This window comes from Microtus pennsylvanicus, chromosome 7 (assembly GCF_037038515.1).
Source record: "Microtus pennsylvanicus isolate mMicPen1 chromosome 7, mMicPen1.hap1, whole genome shotgun sequence".
Classification (NCBI taxonomy): domain Eukaryota; kingdom Metazoa; phylum Chordata; class Mammalia; order Rodentia; family Cricetidae; genus Microtus; species Microtus pennsylvanicus.
Window position 1 is genome coordinate 118,478,892 of NC_134585.1, and position 16,408 is coordinate 118,495,299.

The following is a 16,408-nucleotide window of genomic DNA, read 5'->3' on the forward strand; positions in this document are numbered from 1 at the left end:
GACTTGAGGCAATAAGAAAAAAAAGTTACAAGAGTTACATCTCATCGGTCCTAACACATTTTTTGGTATATTATAAGGACAGAGCCATTTACCATGACAAAGCAAGGTTTTAAGGTTTCTGGTGTAAGACTGACCAGAGGCTGAGACTGATGGGGTGTGGGGGGGGGTGCACAGTACCCGGTGAGACAAGCTGCAAGACATAGGTGTTTATCAACCAGACTTGGCAAGTGAAGAATCGACATGATTTTTTAAAATTTTTTTAAAGATCTATCTATCTATCTATCTATCTATCTATCTATCTATCTATCTATCTATCTATCTATTATATATAGTGTTCTGTCTACTTGTATGCCTTCAGGCCAGAAGAGGGTACAAGATCTCATCATAGATGGTCATGAGCTACCATGTGGTTGCTGGGAATTGAACTCAGGACCTTCGGAAGAGCAGGCAGTGCTCTTAACCGCTGAGCTCCTTGACATGATTTTTTAGGTTGCTTTGTGTTAATAACCTTGGTTAGACTTCCGTAACTCTGACCTTGTGCATATCTATGAAGTTTTTAACTTACAGAATTTATTTACAAAAACATTCAGTCTAGTTTGAACTTGCTCTGAGGTAAAAATGAGCTAGTTGTGTGTAGTTTGAATAAAAAGAACAAAGCAGGTTTTTAAGTGTCTTCCAGTCCTTGTGGGTCAATAGATGTAGTTATGAAGCATATCCTAATATATTTTCTATATATCAAAATTATAATGTTTAATGGAAAGTCATCTTCCTGATTGAGATGCAAACATGAGATTACACATACATATCATATGAAATTATACACCACAGTACAGGTATTGGAGACACCATAGCTGCTTTAGCAAATGTGTAATTGCAGACAGGAGCAACAGTTTCCAGAGTCGGTGATCCCATAGACCCTGCCTAGACAGGAATCTTCTCCATCAGAGAATCATTTGTTGGTGGGTTGACATCTGAACACTAGTTGTCACCTGCCGTAACTCCTCCCACAGCCTCCGATAGAGATGAATCCACTCTGTGGTTGGAAACGGCTGAAATCATCCCTGAGGTGCCACTGTGTTTTCCATGAATCTGCGTGAACACCCACAACCACACTCACTGGCCTTGGCCTGGTACTGGGTTGTCTTGCCAGCGAGCCCTGGAGAGCCTCCTTCCCCCATTGCTGTACTTTTACCAACTGAGCAATCTCCCAAATTTAGTTTTTTTTTTTTTATAATGTGTGAAATCTCAAGTTTGTCACTTTATTTTGCCAAAAAGCATAAAATGCTGCCATTGATATAATTACTATTTTACAGACTGTTAGAGTTAGAAGCACATTATCTCAGAGCAAAAAATTTCCAAACTATTAAGTTATTTGAAATTTGTCTTTCGAAACAGTGTTTCTGTGTAGCTTCGGAGCCTGTCCTGGAACAGTGGATCAGTTTGAGACAAGGGCTTTAAGATTAGCCTGGGCAAGTAAAATCCTGATAGCAGGCAAGGGAAGAGCATGTGAACTCACAGTGTCTCAGAGGACCAACTAGGTTATAGACTTCTAGAACTAGGGATGGGACTCAAGCCCATCAGCGTGTGCCATACCCTAGGTGCAATCTCTAGAGTTGAAGAAAATAAAATAATTTATTTCTATTTATTATTAGATTTAAATAATTTATATCTCTCATCTTAGGTTTCTCAGACTATAGTTTGTACCATATGCATGAGCATAAGAGTGCATAAACTACAGTAAAGTAGTGACAAAAATAGAACTGAAGATTCATGATCATACATTTCCCAAAATACGGTGATGTTAAGAATGCCATTTTTGGCCCTTATTTAATTTGTATAGGTGATTTTCTTACATGTATGTCTATGCATCCTATTTGAGGAATGTGTATGGAGACCAGGAAAAAGTTTCCAGAGCTCTAAGAACTGGAGCTCTTAACTTCAGAGGAGTCTCTACAACCCAAGAATGCCATCCCTTAAAAAAAAATTTTTATTTATTTATTTATTTATTTATTTATTTATTATGTATACAGTGTTCTGCCAACATATGTCTGCACACCATTAGAGGGCGCCAGATCTCATAGATGGTTTCCAGCCACCATGTGATTGCTGGGAATTGAGATCAGGACCTCTAGAATAGCATCCAGTATGAGTCATCTCTCCAGTCCAAGAATGGCTTTTTATTTTTGTTTTTTATTTTTTAGTGTTTTTCGAGACAGGATTTCTCCGTCACTTTGGAGCCTGTCCTGGAACAAGCTCTTGTGTAGACCAGGCTGGCCTCAAAAAAACTCACAGAAAGCCGGGCGATGGTGGCACACGCCTTTAATCCCAGCACTCGGGAGGCAGAGGCAGGCGGATCTCTGTGAGTTCGAGACCAGCCTGGTCTACAGAGCTAGTTCCAGGACAGGCTCCAAAGCCACAGAGAAACCCTGTCTCGAAAAACCAAAAAAAAAAAAACTCACAGAAACCCACCTGCCCCTGCCTCCTGAGTGCTGGGATTAAAGGTGTGTGCCACCACTGCCCAACTAGCACTTCACTTTAAAAATGGCATTCTTGGACTGGAGAGATGGCTCAGAGATTAAGAGCACTGACTGCTCTTCTGGAAGTCCTGTGTTTAATTCCCAGCAACCATATCATGGCTCATGCCCATCTGTAACGAGATCCAGTTCCCAGAACACTGTGTATATAATAAATAAAATAAATCTTTTAAAAAATGGCATTCAGGTGGGCGGTGGTGGCTCAAGCTTTTAAACCAGCACTCGGGAGGCAGAGGATCGCTGTGAGTTCCAGAACAGCCAGGGCTGGTACTTAAAGAACCTTGTCTCAAATAAACAAACAAACAAGTAAGGTGCTACCAAATTATTGTTAAATCTACTTTTATGCTGTGAAACTTTAATTACCACTAATAAATGTTTCCTGAACTCCCTTGAGGGTTGGAGAGTAGGGTATTCGGCATTTTCTATACTTATTTGACCGTGGAGTCCCTCAGGATGTAGTTAAGAATAGCCTCCGGCTCCTGATGCTTGTGTCTCCACTTTCTAAGTGGATTACAGGTGTATACCACCTGCCTGGTGAATCCACTTCTTCATGTGATTGTTGTTTCAGAGCACATATGTTGGGAAACTTGGTTACACAGAAATTTCTAGGATATCTCAATGGCAGAGCACAAAGTAACCGTATCTGTGTGCATGGCTCCAGAAATGGGAAGCAGGTGAAAGAAGGCATCGTGTGAGCATGTGTCAGAGGTACACACAGTGTCAAATTACGGTGAAAGACTTGCTTCCTGTGTGTGTATTTCTGAGGCAGGGTCCTAATGTAGCCAAGGCCGTCCTAAAGCTTTGTTTGGTTTTTGTGTTGAGAAAGGGTCTCAACTAACTTAGAACTCACTATTTATACAGGCTAGTTTTGAACTCACAATGATCCCCCTGATCTGCATCAGCCAGTGCTGAGATGACAGGTATGCAGTGCCAAATCCCTGAATTTAATATATCATCAGTGATCATATTCTAGGCCATCTAATAAAAACCCGAGTTTGTAAAAATATAGCAGCAAACATAGACTATCATTGCAAAATACATTATCTGCTGGGACTGGAGTGATGGCTCAGCAGTTAAGAGCCCGTGATGTTCCTTCAGAGGACCCACCATCCACATGGCCTCAGAACTCTCTGTAACTTCAGTTCTGGGAATCTCACACCCTCTTCTGGCCTTGAGCACCATACACACACATGTAACACATACATACATACATACATACACACACATATATACATGCATGTAAAACACCCATACACAGAAAATAAAAATAATTTAAAAAAGAATTACATTTAAGATTAGTCATTAGCTGTTGTAGGCTTTGCATCTGACTTTAGTCTTTGCCTGAAGCACCTTTGTAGTTACTATGTGTACTGTACATGGCTGCATTGGATTTCAGTATCTTTGGCCACATTTAAGTAGTTCTTTCAGAACCATTTGTTTGGTCAGCACTTCAAAATAGCTAAACTTTATTTAAGTGGAGGCAGAAGAATTCAGGGTCATTCCTGGCTTTGTAGTAAATTGGGACAACCTATACGAGCCTGTGTCTCCAAAAAGGGGGGGGGGGAGAAAAAGTAGACGGAACTTCTAATTTTTCTCTTGGCTGGCTGGAGAGATGGCTCAGTGGTTAAGAGCACTGCCTGCTCTTCCAAAGGTCCTGAGTTCAATTCCCAGCAACCACATGGTGGCTCACAACCATCTGTAATGGGGTCTGGTGCCCTCTTCTGGCCTGCAGGCACACACAGACAGAATATTGTATACATAATAAATAAATAAATAAATATTTAAAAAAAATTTCTCTTGGCTAATTTAGGAAAGATTGCCTCAATCATGATATCTTCCCTTCTTTCTCGTTAGGTCCTTTTTCTGTGAGATATGAAGAGGGTGCTGGGAATTGAACCCAGGGCACTGTAATCCTGGGCAGAGGCTCTTCACAGAGATGCATGTCCATCACCCTTGAAGGTGAAAAGCTGATCACAATAGAGAGGAGTGAGTTAGGGGAGTTTCCCAGGCTGGGTGGCAAGGATAGGATTTGTAGTGAAAGTGAGATTAGGGATAGATGACATTATCTACCACACATTGGTGTGGTGGCAGAGGCAGGTGGATTTCTGAGTTTGAGGCCGGCTAGGGCTACTTGGTGAAGCTCTATTATTTAAAAAAAAAATCAAGAAAGTAATGAAACTTGGTGTATACCTGTAGTCCCAGCACCAGGGGAGTCAAAGCAAGATCAGAGCCAGCCTAAGCTACATACCAAGTTACGGGCAGTCTGAGCTAGACAGTGAGTCAGTGAAGGATGGGAAGCGGCTTCTGTTTTCTACCATCATTAGTGTATTCTGTGAAGCCAGAGGTACCCCTGGTCTGTGTAGCTCAGCACTTGGCAATGGAGGCAGGAGGATAAGAAGTTGAAGGCTAGCCTTGATTACATAGTTTAAGAGCAGCCTGGCTACATAGATCCCTGTCTCAAATAAAAGAGAACCACAAACTGCAGTATCTGAAACTGATATTAGTTACTGATAATAGTGAGTTCAAGGCCAACCTGAACTACATAGTGACATAAAGTGAAAGAAATCTTAGAAGGCTATTACATAATCTTACCAAAAAAGTTTGAATTAAAACAGAGAAGGAGCCGGGTGGTGGTGGCGCACGCCTTTAATCCCAGCACTCGGGAGGCAGAGGAAGGGGGATCTCTTGAGTTTGAGAACAGCCTGGTCTCTAAGAACTAGTTCCAGGACAGACTCCAAAGCTACAGAGAAACCCTGTCTCGAAAAAAACAACAACAAAAAACAGAAGGAGAGGGGCTGGAGAGATGGCCAGAGGTTAAGAGCACTGACTGCACTTCCAGAGGTCCTGAGTTCAATTCCCAGCAACTACACGGTGGCTCGCAACCATCCATAGTGAGATCTGGTGCCTTCTTCTGGCCTGCAGACACACATATAGGCAGAAAACAGCATATAATAAATAAAGAAAGAAAGAAACAAGAGAAGGAGAAATACCTAGAAGTATTTAGAAAGCAGAACTTGGCAGTTGAATGTTGTTATAATTTAGAGGAACATTTAGAAGATGAGTTCTCTACATCTTTGGTGGCTGGGAATTTGGAAATAACAGATAACGAGAGCAGGTTTGAACTACATGGCTTTGGCGTCCGTAGGTCGCCTGAGAAGAATTGTGTAGTTATACCCATATATATGGGTATTTTATACACACACACACACACACACACACACACACACACAGACACACGGTACTCAGAAACATACTGTTTATACTTTTAGCTCATGTACTAGATGCTGGATGTTTTGTGTCACATAATCTTGACAACTACTTTGAGCAGATAGAAACTAATATTAGTACCCTATTGTATTAATGAGGAGAGCCATGTTTGGAAGGGTCATACAGCTGGACAAGAGGGCCTACCTGGTCTTTAGTTTAAGAAATAATGGTATTTGTTTTTTAATAGTTTTTAAATTTTATTTTATTTTCAAAAGATTTAATTTTATGTGTATGAGTGTTTTGCCTGCATGTATGTCTGTGTACTGCATGTATGCCTTGTGATCACAGAGTTCAGAGTGGGAGATCAGATCCCCAAGAACTGGAGTTATAATTATGAGCTGCCATGTGAGTGCTGAGAATGAAACCCAGCCCTCTGCAAGATTAAATGATCTTAATCACTAAGCCCCGATTTATTTTTTAAGCATGTGTGTTCATGTGCTTGGGCATGTGCATATATGCTAATGCTCAAGGAGTCCAGAAATGGTGTCAGAATCTGGGCATCTGGAGTTAACAGTCAAGTGGGTTCTTGGAACCAAACCAGTCTTTTACAAAAGCGACAAGTGCCCTTAACCACTGAGCTATCTATTCAGCCCCAGCTAATGATTTTTAAAGACTATTTCTTTGGGTGAAGGAAGGTAAATCATCTTTGATGAAGGCATAAACAAGCAAATACAGTGCTGAGCACATACGCTAGTAATTATGAGTATAGATCCAAATTAACACTAAATTTGTGCTTAGTGTTTTCTTTTGTGAGACAAGGTTTGTCTGTGTAGCCCTGACTGTTCTTAAACACAGAAATTCACCTGCCTCTGCCTTCTGAGCACTGGGATTGAAGGCAGGTGTCACCACTGCCTATCTTTAGCGGATTGTTTTGGGGGTGGGGGATTCGAGAGAGGGTTTCTCTATGTAGCCCTGGCTGTCCTGGAACTCACTTTAGACCAGACTGGCCTCGAACTTAGATCCGCTGGCCTCTGCCTCTGCCTCCCGAGTGCTAGGCTTAGACATTCACTATAACAACAACCATTCCAATAGTGGATTTTTTAAAAAATTCAGGTGGATTAATTACTGTATAACATATTGTAGGTCAAGAGGATTATATTTTGAATGAAAAGCATCCTGAGAGGCCTGGTATGGTGGCTCATGTATTTAATCCCAGCACTCTGAAGTCAGAGGAAGGAGGATCTCTGAGTTCCAAGAAAGCGTAGCTTACATAGCAAGTTCCAGGACAGCTAGGGCTACACAGTGAGACTCTGTCTCAAAAAAAAAAAAAAGACTCTGAAACATAGTAAGATAAATTCTTGTGATATGTATGGGTGTTAAGAGTACAATTACCAGACCTGGTGGTGGTGATGGTGGCTCCAAAGCTACAGAGAAATCCTTCTCAGGGGTCGGGGAGGGGTGGCTCAGTGGTTAAAAGTACTGACTGCTCTTCCAGAGGACCTGGGTTCAGTTCCTACACTCACATAGGAGTTCACAACTGTCTAACCCTAGTTCCATTGCCCTCTTTTGGCCTCTGGGGGCACCAGGCATGCACATTGTCCATTTTCATTCTTCTACATGTTGATACCCAGTTATGCCAGCACCACTTGTTAAATATGCTTTCTTTTTTCCATTTGCTATTTTTTGCTTCTTTATCAAAGATCAGGTGTTCGAAGGTGTGTGGATTGATATTCAGTTCTTTTATTCGGTTCCATTGGTCCTCCTGTCTGTTCTTATGTCAATACCAGGCTGTTTTCAGTACTGTAGCTCTGTAGTAGAGTTTGAAGTCAGGGATTGTGATGCCTCCAGAAGTTCTTTTATTGCCCAGGATTGTTTTGCCTATCCAGGGTTTTTCGCTTTTCCAAATGAAATTGAGTACCATTTTCGAGGTCTTTGAAGAATTTTGCTGGGATTTTGATGGGCTGTTCTGTCTCTTTATCTTTGTAAAGATACTTGTTTTTCCATTTCTTTATTAGCATTTCTCTATGGCCCATATTTCTGTTTAATTGGATGTTTTGCCTGCATGCATGCCTATCTATGTACCATGTTAGTGTCTACAGAAACCAGAGTAGGGCATCAGATCCCCTTGGCCTGTGTGAGCTGCTGTGTGGGTGCTGGGAATCTAATTCTGGTCCTCTGGAAGAACAGCCAATCGCTTAACCAAGGAATCATCTCTCCTGCCCTCACTTCTTTTTAAATATTTTTTTCTTTTTAAATATTTGCTTATTTATTTACTGTGTGTGTGTAAGTGTCTGAATATGTATACACCACGTGCCAGCGCTATTCAAAGTGTGGTTATAAGAGATCCGTTGTAGTCACAAGCAGTCGTGTACTTGGTCTTCTAAAGAGGAGCACTTGCCCTTAGATGCTGAGCCATCTCTTAGTTTTGCCCCTCACCAGGGTAGACATAAAATAGTAATATTATCATGCTAAAATTTGCCCAGTTGTTCTGCTGCCAGGCTAACAGCTTTATTTTGATATTGCCACATTTAAATCAGCAATCCGAGCCGGGCGGTGGTGGCGCACGCCTTTAATCCCAGCACTCGGGAGGCAGAGGCAGGTGGATCTCTGTGAGTTCGAGACCAGCCTGGTCTACAGAGCTAGTTCCAGGACAGGTTCAAAAGCCACAGAGAAACCCTGTCTCGAAAAACCAAAAAAAAAAAAAAAAAAATCAGCAATCCAGTGGTTGGGAATGTAGTTCATTTGATAGTGCTTGCTTAGGGTGCTTAACAAAGCCCTGCATTTGATCCCCAGCTCCTCATGGGCAGGGGGGTACACACTTGTAATTCCAGTGTGAGGGAGGTTCATATTAGAGAGGCAGGAGGTTTAGCTCAAGGTCATCTTTAAATAATATATTGATATCTGTTTGGACCATATGAGACTCTATCTCAAACAAAATGAATAACCCTCATTTTTATAATTATTAAGCCCTTTCAACTTCTCCATAGTGATTTGGGGAAAAAAATCCTATCAAACATTTCTATTCCCTAGTGACTAAGCATTCAAATAATATGAGCCTGTAGGGACCATTCTTTTTCAAACCACCATACCTTGTCTCAAAAGAAAAAGGGGGGAGGGAGAGAGAGAGAGAACAGAAAAGAAGAGGATGGTACACATGTATGGTACATGTGCGTACATACAGGCCAAAAACATTTTTTTCTCCCAAGACAGGGTTTCTCTGTAGCTTTGGAGCCTGCCCTAGAACTCACTCTGTAGACCAGGTTGGCCTCGAACTCACCTGTCTCTGCCTCTCAAGTGCTGGGATTAAAGGCGTGCACATCACTGCCTGGCTTAATAAGTCTAATTTTTTTGTTTGTTTTCGAGACAGTTTCTCTGTGTAGCTTTGGAACCTATCCCACAACTCGCTCTGTGGACCAGGCTGCCCTGGAACTCAGAGAGATCCGCCTGCCTCTGCCTCCTGAGTGCTGGGATTAAAGGTGTGTGCCACCCACTGCCACCCAGCTAATATAATTTTTTAAAAATAGCAAAGAATGGTACAGTAAAAGCATTCATTTATACTAATGCTAATTTTGGACTTTTTTGAATGCATGTTCTAGAAAACTAAATTAGGTAGAGAAGAAAGAGAAAATGAGGGATTTGATAAGAGTAACTTAAATAATTATCAAATACTCTCGAAATAATAGAAATAAGTGAATCCTAAAAGAGACCAAGGAGTTGGAAAATGAACTGATGTCTGATGAAATTGTGAACCAGTATAATGGGAGTAGGAGATTATCTGAAGAGAAAGCAATATGGGAGAGATCTTAGAAGTTACTGAGTTTGAGATTGGAGAACCCATGGAACTGTAGAAACACAGATCATCTATGTGAATATTGGAATTGGAATTGCCCAGCATGTAACAGTGAACCTTAGGTACGCTGAGCCTTGGAAAAGCTTAACCTTTATGTATATATGAAGTCAAATTATCCCCAGAACACTCAAAAAATTAAAATAACCGGTAAACGGGAAGACTTGGACTTTTAGGTGTTAATGTGAGTGGTGTTTAGATTGGTTGATTTAGGGATTTGTGTAGAATATACTATTAAACATTATTTACACAGTTGATATATGATTAGAATTCAGTGTTGTGCTTGGTATTTTTGTAACAAGTTGAGTTTATTCAACTCTCTGTGTCTCTCTCTCTCTCTCTCTCTCTCTCTCTCTCTCTCTCTCTCTCTCTCTCTCTTTGTGTCTTCACAAATAATTGGAGAAACAATTTTGTCTTAGTGTCTCTAAAGCCACTAAAGGATTTTTTTTTCCTTTAGTGCCAAACATCTACAGAGTGAGGTGGTCTACTTGAAGAGTACCTTGAGCAGAAATTTAACCTCAAATGGTTTAGGGTTTTAGTACATTTGATAAGTTAATCCATTAGTTAATTGTTTATTTGTTAGTCCATTCATGTAATTAGTCCATATGAAAACAGTTAACTGGGGCTGGAGAGATGCTTAGAGGTTAGGAGCACTGACTGCTTTGATCCCTCTTCTGGTCTCCGTGGGCACTGCATGGTTTGTGATATACCTACAAGCAGGCAAAACACTCATAAGCTTAAGATAATGAAATGTAATTTCAAAAGTTAGCTGTTTGCAAACAATATATTTGGAACAAGTTTCACTAAGTATAAAAACTTTTTTTTATTGTCTTTCATCTCCAGCTACATATCCCCACCGTTTGAACCTCTTTTATCTTGCCAATGATGTCATACAGAATTGTAAGAGGAAAAATGCAATCATATTCCGTGAATCATTTGCTGATGTGCTTCCCGAAGCAGCTGCTCTAGTGAAGTGAGTAAATCTTTACTGTACTTTGGGATTTAAGAAAATTTAAAATTTTTCTTTTCTTTCCTACTTATAAGGAAGAACTTGAATAATTGTGCATATTTCAAGATCCAAATAAAATATTTTGTTCATGGCCAGGAGTAGTGGCACTTTCTTTAACCCCAGCATCTGGGGAGCAGATTCAGCCAGATTTCTTGAATTTGAGGCCATTGGGGCTATTCAGTGAGACCTTATCTAAAAAAAGCAAAAAAAAAAAAACAAAACAAAGGGGGGGGGTCTAATTCTTCATCTCTCTCTCTGTACTCATTTGTAATTTAATTTTTAGTGTTCTTCAACTTACAGATTTTTTTTTAAATGATGAAAGAATCTCAGAGTAAAAATAGGAGAAAGCCGGGTATTGCTGGTGCACTGCACGCCTTTAATCCTAATTCTCGGGAGGCAGAGGCAGGTGGATCTCTATAAATTCAAAGCCAGCCTGGTCTACAGAGCAAGTTCCAAGACAGGTGCCAAAGTTACACAGAAAAACCCTGTCTCTAAAAACAAAACAAAACAAATGTGTGTATGTGTGTAGAGAAAATGGAAGTATCATTTGTTTGTTCCAGTTAATAACCCCCTAGAAAATATCAGAGTTAGTGTTTTATAAAAATTTTGTTTTAAAAGGCATAGTCTTGCTACATATATACTCTAGCCTAGCTTTTAACTGGAGATCAGCATCCTAGTTGCTGATATTATAGGCATATATATGTATGTATATTTTGCTTGCATGTACGGCGGTATGTGATCAGGCTGAAAATCCTCTTCTTAGAACATGTGTTGTAGTGTGGAGTTGATTAATGCTTATTTTTCAGTAAACTTTATTTTTTTATTTATTTTTATTTATTTATTTTTAAAAAACAACAACTTTATTTCATGCACATTGGTATAACAATGTCAGATTTTCTTGAACTGGAGCTACAGACAGCTGCGAGCTGCCATCTGGGTGCTGGGAATTGAACCCGGGTTCTCTGGAGGAGCAGTCAGTGCTCTTAACCACTGAGCCATCCCACCAGCCCTTCAGTAAACTCTAAAAGGAAGACAAACCCAGTATTTCTATCCTAGTACAATTATTTTGGGTTTCGTGTTCTGTTTTGTTTTGGTGCTAAGGATGGAAGTCGGGGCCTTCTGTATGGACACTTGGTAAGCCAGTGCTCTGTCACTCTGCTTCCTCTCAGTTCTTAGCTTTGTTAAAGTTTATATGTGTATATGAATGCTATGTGTGCACGTGTGCGCGCATGCTCGTGGACACATACACACCGCTAGTGCTAGTAGAGGCCAGAAGAGGTCACCAGATCCTCAGACTGGAATTACAGACTGTTGTAAGCTCCATGTGGGTGAAAAGAACCAAACCAGGTCCTTTGCAAGAGCAATAAGTGCTTTAAACTACTTATTCTTCTCTCCAGCACTGTTTGTTTTGTTTTTGATTTATCTTCACATTTATGTATTTATGCATGTGTAGACATATGCCACAGCGTGCATGTGGCGGTCAGAGGACAACTTTCAGGAGTTAATTCTTCATTTCACCCTGTGGGTCCCAGTCATCATCCTTGCTCTCCCTTGTTATTTTTTTTTCTTTTTAAGACTTATTTATTAATTATGTATACAGGGTTCTTCCTGTATGTCTGCCTTCAGGCCAGAAGAGAGCACCAGATCTCATTACAGATGTTTGTGAGCCACCATGTGGTTGCTGGGAATTGAACTCAGGACCTTTGGAAGAGCAGCCAGTGCTCTTAACCTCTGAGCCATATCTTTTTTAAGGTGTGTTTCTCACGGTAATTAACATGACTTCAAACTGATGATTCTTCTGCCTCAGCTTCCCATATGCCGGGATTATAAAAACTACCCCACGATAATGCCATCGACTTTTGCTTTTTTGAACAATCTCTTCCTTTAAAAAAAATATTTTTTATTTTTTTTCTTTTGGTGGGAGGTTGTTTTCTTGTTTTGCTTTTTTTTTTTAAAGATTTATTTATTTCTTATGTATACAACATTCTGCCTCCATGTCTACCCGCACACCAGAAGAGGGCACCAGATCTCATTACAAATGGTTGTGAGCCACCATGTGGTTGCTGGGAATTAAACTCAGGACCTCTGGAAGAGCAGCCAGTGCTCTTAACCACTGAGCCATCTCTCCAGCCCCTTGTTTTGCTTTTTTAAAGGCAGGGTTTCTTTGTGTAGCCCTGACTGTTCTGGGAATCACTATGTGGACTAAGCTGGCCTCAAATTCACGGAGAACCACCTGCCTTTCCCCCCAGTGCTGGGGTTAAAGGTGTGGGTTTCCAATGCCTGGCTTAAATTTCTTTTTATACCAAACATGGTGGTATATGCTTTTATATCCTTGCATTTGGGAGGCAGAGATGGCTCTGAGTTCAGGGCCTGGTCTACATATTGAATTACAGGCCAGCCAAGGATACAGAGTGAGACCCTGTCTCAAAAAAACAAAGATAAATAAATATCATTTTTTCCCTCTCCATTTAAGTATCTGTGTGAGTATACACTACATGTGTGGGCTGACCAGTGTCTGCGTGAGTATACACACTACATGTGTGGGCAGACCATTGTCTGCGTGAGTATACACACTACATGTGTGGGCAGTCCAGTGTCTGCGTGAGTATACACACTACATGTGTGGGCAGACCATTGTCTGCGTGAGTATACACACTACATGTGTGGGCAGTCCAGTGTCTGCGTGAGTATACACTACACGTGTGGGCAGACCAATGTCTGTGACTATACACACTACACATGTGGGCCGTCCAGTGTCTGCGTGAGTATACACACTACATGTGTGGGCTGACCAATGTCTGCGTGAGTATACACACTACATGTGTGGGCTGACCAGTGTTTGCGTGAGTATACACACTACATGTGTCTTACAAGCATCACAATGTTTACTATATATCTGTAGCCTCATTTTGTCATTGATAAAGTGTTGAATAAGGTAATTTTCTTTAGCAATAAGTAATGTAGGAATAAATATTTAAAGGTATACATAAGGCTGGAGGATTGGGTCAGTAAAGAGTACTTGCTGGTCCTTCCAGAGGACCCAGGTTTGGTTCCCAGCATCCACATGGGACTCACAACCATCCGTTGCTCTAATTCAGAGATATCGTGGCCCATGTGTGTGCATGCAGACAAAGCACATAAAGTGCAGTGAATAGTAGATCTTTTCTCAGAATTAAAAAGGACCTTCCCCAAAGCAATGTGCCTTACCCTCTCTGAGGAGTGGATGGGGGAAGGGAGAAAAGGGAGGGGATGGGATGGGAACTGGGATTGCTATGTAAAATGAAAAAGATAGTTTGTTTTCTTTTTTTAAAATAAAATAAATAACAAAACTAAAAAAATAACACAAGAAATTTGCTAGATACTAAATTGTTGGTAACTTTATTCACAGATTTCTAGTTTGAGGATATGTCAGTATTTTTATATATTTTAATTAATTAACTAATTAATTAGTTTTTTTGAGACAGAGTTTCTCTGTATAGCTTTGGAGCCTGTCCTGGTACTTAACTCTGTAGCCCAGGTTGTCCTCAAAATCACAGAGTACCTGCACCATCATCACTGCCCGGCTTGTTAGTTTGTTAGTTTATACAGTATTCTGCCTGTATGTATGCCTGCAGGCCAGAAGAGTGCACCAGATCTCATTATGGATGGTTGTGAGCTACCATATGTTTGTTGGGAATTGAACTCAGGATCTTTGGAAGAGCAGGCAATGCTGTTAACCACTGAACCATCTCTAGCTCAGTATTTTTATATTTTACTCTTCTTTTAGGGATCCATCCGTCTCTAAGTCAATAGAGCGAATCTTTAAAATCTGGGAAGATAGAAATGTGTACCCAGAAGACATGATTGTGGCATTGAGAGAAGCTTTAAGTAAGTGCCTTTTTTTCCTAAAAGTCAGTCTTTGCAATTCTTCTGTATCCACAGTCCAGTCCTGTTGTATAATACTAAACTGGTAAAGGAATCTGGCCTGATTTGTTTAAAATTAAATACATAAAAATATGACTATCTGGACTTAATTAAATTGGTTGGGATAGGTAGTTGGACCTTTGTTTCTGCTGACTAAAAACAGTAAATATGTTAAATGATGATAGTCATCTGGTTATTTTTCTGTGTTTGCTTTCATTAAATATTACTATTCATTGATTATGTTTGGTAAATACTGTTCTGTCCTCCTATTTATTGTTGGGGAAGTTTGGGCATGGTTTCACATCTTTAAGTTGTTTGGTGGTGGACATAATTGTATAGTTTCTAAGCTCCATTTGATTTCATTTTGCAATAATTATATATCTATTCTTTGTGTGTTTGTGTGTGTATGTGTGTGTTAAGTATATTAGTTCTTATATATAAGATTTATGTTATTAAACCACCAAATAGAAGTTCATGGTAATTATTGCCATGATCATCATTTCACTAGAAATTGGCTTTTAAAAGAACACCTTCTAAGAAGCTGTTGAATCCTGCATACACATTTGTATTCTATTCAAAAGAAACTTATTTTTAGCCTCTGCCTTATTCTCTTTCAGAACTGGAGATTTCATTAATTGTAGAAATTACATTTATTTAATAGCTTCTTAGATTTGGTGGGTATTGTCTATTTTTGTTTTTATAAAAATAAAAGAAAAAAATGAAAGAAACTACACAGTCTTGGATTACCTTTTTCTTGCTACATCTTTGGCACTGAAGTGGACAGACAGAACAGCTTCCCATAATGCCAGACTGCAAAAACTGCAATGTTTTCCAGGTACCACTTTCAAAACTCAGAAGCAGCTGAAAGAAAATCTGAACAAACAACCGAATAAGCAGTGGAAGAAATCACAAAGTAAGGAACAAAATCTCAACTAATATAAAATTACCTCCTCCTTTTGGAGCAGAAGAAACTGTAGACCGTTTGACACCGTGCCTGGCATAAACCATGGGCAAGCCTGTGTTTCTAGGCCTGGGAGGTTCCCAGTCTCAGACTAATCAAGGCAGCATGAAGTTACTTCTTTTAAAAGCTACTGTTAAACAGAGGAAATGCAGAAAAAGGGTTTGAGCGAAGATCCAAGAGTAGTTGGGGGATTGAAAGAAGAAAAAAAAGCTTGATAGTACCAGGCTAATTTCCACATTCAGAGATGTGCGGAGTTAGAGGCGGCTGGTTTACACCACAAAGCTGAAGAGGAGACTAGGCATTAAGAAGCATTTCTCTGGGAGCCATGAAAGCCTTCAGATTTGGGGATACACTCTACCAGATTAGACATGGGCCTCCAATTTTGGCCAGAAACTCATTCTCTATCTGGAGCTACTGTTGTGTTTGTCCTGTTTACCCAGCATGATATCAAGGGAGAGGAATGCTGCATGTTATAGACTGTTGTGGGCAAACGGAGGACTGTCGAGAGACTGGAAGGTTTGGAGGGAACAAGGTGGAGGACAGTGGAGAAGTGGGAGGTGAAACAAGAGAGTTGGGATGTTTTGCTCCATCAAGCATATGATACTTACTCATCATGGTTAAGGGAGTCCTCTGTCATCCTTTTGGTCATACATTGCATGCTTAGGAACAACGGAAGCCATCAGTCTGACCAAAGTTCAAGTGCAGTGATAATGCATTTAGATCTTTTGTTGGTATGAACTAAGTCGGCTAAAAAAAAAAATCTAAACTTAGCCAGATGGAAGTTGATAAATAATTTTCTTCAGCCAGTGCTCAGGATTAATTGGATGTCTTGTTCCTGGACACTCTTACATTGAGATACTGAGATTTTCTTACACTTGATGAGACTAGAGGGAGGTGCTTCATGTATCTACCTCAGTGTCTCCAAATCATTAATTCTGGGACTTAAC

General features: G+C 40.2%; 1 protein-coding gene across 6 annotated transcripts in view; it reads left to right on the forward strand.

Annotated features, from left to right (window-relative positions):
• The window catches only part of Rprd2 (regulation of nuclear pre-mRNA domain containing 2), a 53,303-nt gene that overhangs the window by 13,685 nt on the left and 23,210 nt on the right, over nt 1–16,408 (forward strand). For 3 of the 6 annotated variants that reach the window (XM_075978148.1, XM_075978143.1, XM_075978145.1), the window contains exons 2-4: nt 10,432–10,561; nt 14,364–14,464; nt 15,336–15,413. In XM_075978148.1, the coding sequence (XP_075834263.1) occupies nt 10,432–10,561; nt 14,364–14,464; nt 15,336–15,413 (309 nt within the window). The remainder of the gene's footprint in view (nt 1–10,431; nt 10,562–14,363; nt 14,465–15,335; nt 15,414–16,408) is intronic. The other 3 variants (XM_075978149.1, XM_075978144.1, XM_075978147.1) reach the window with 1 other exon arrangement.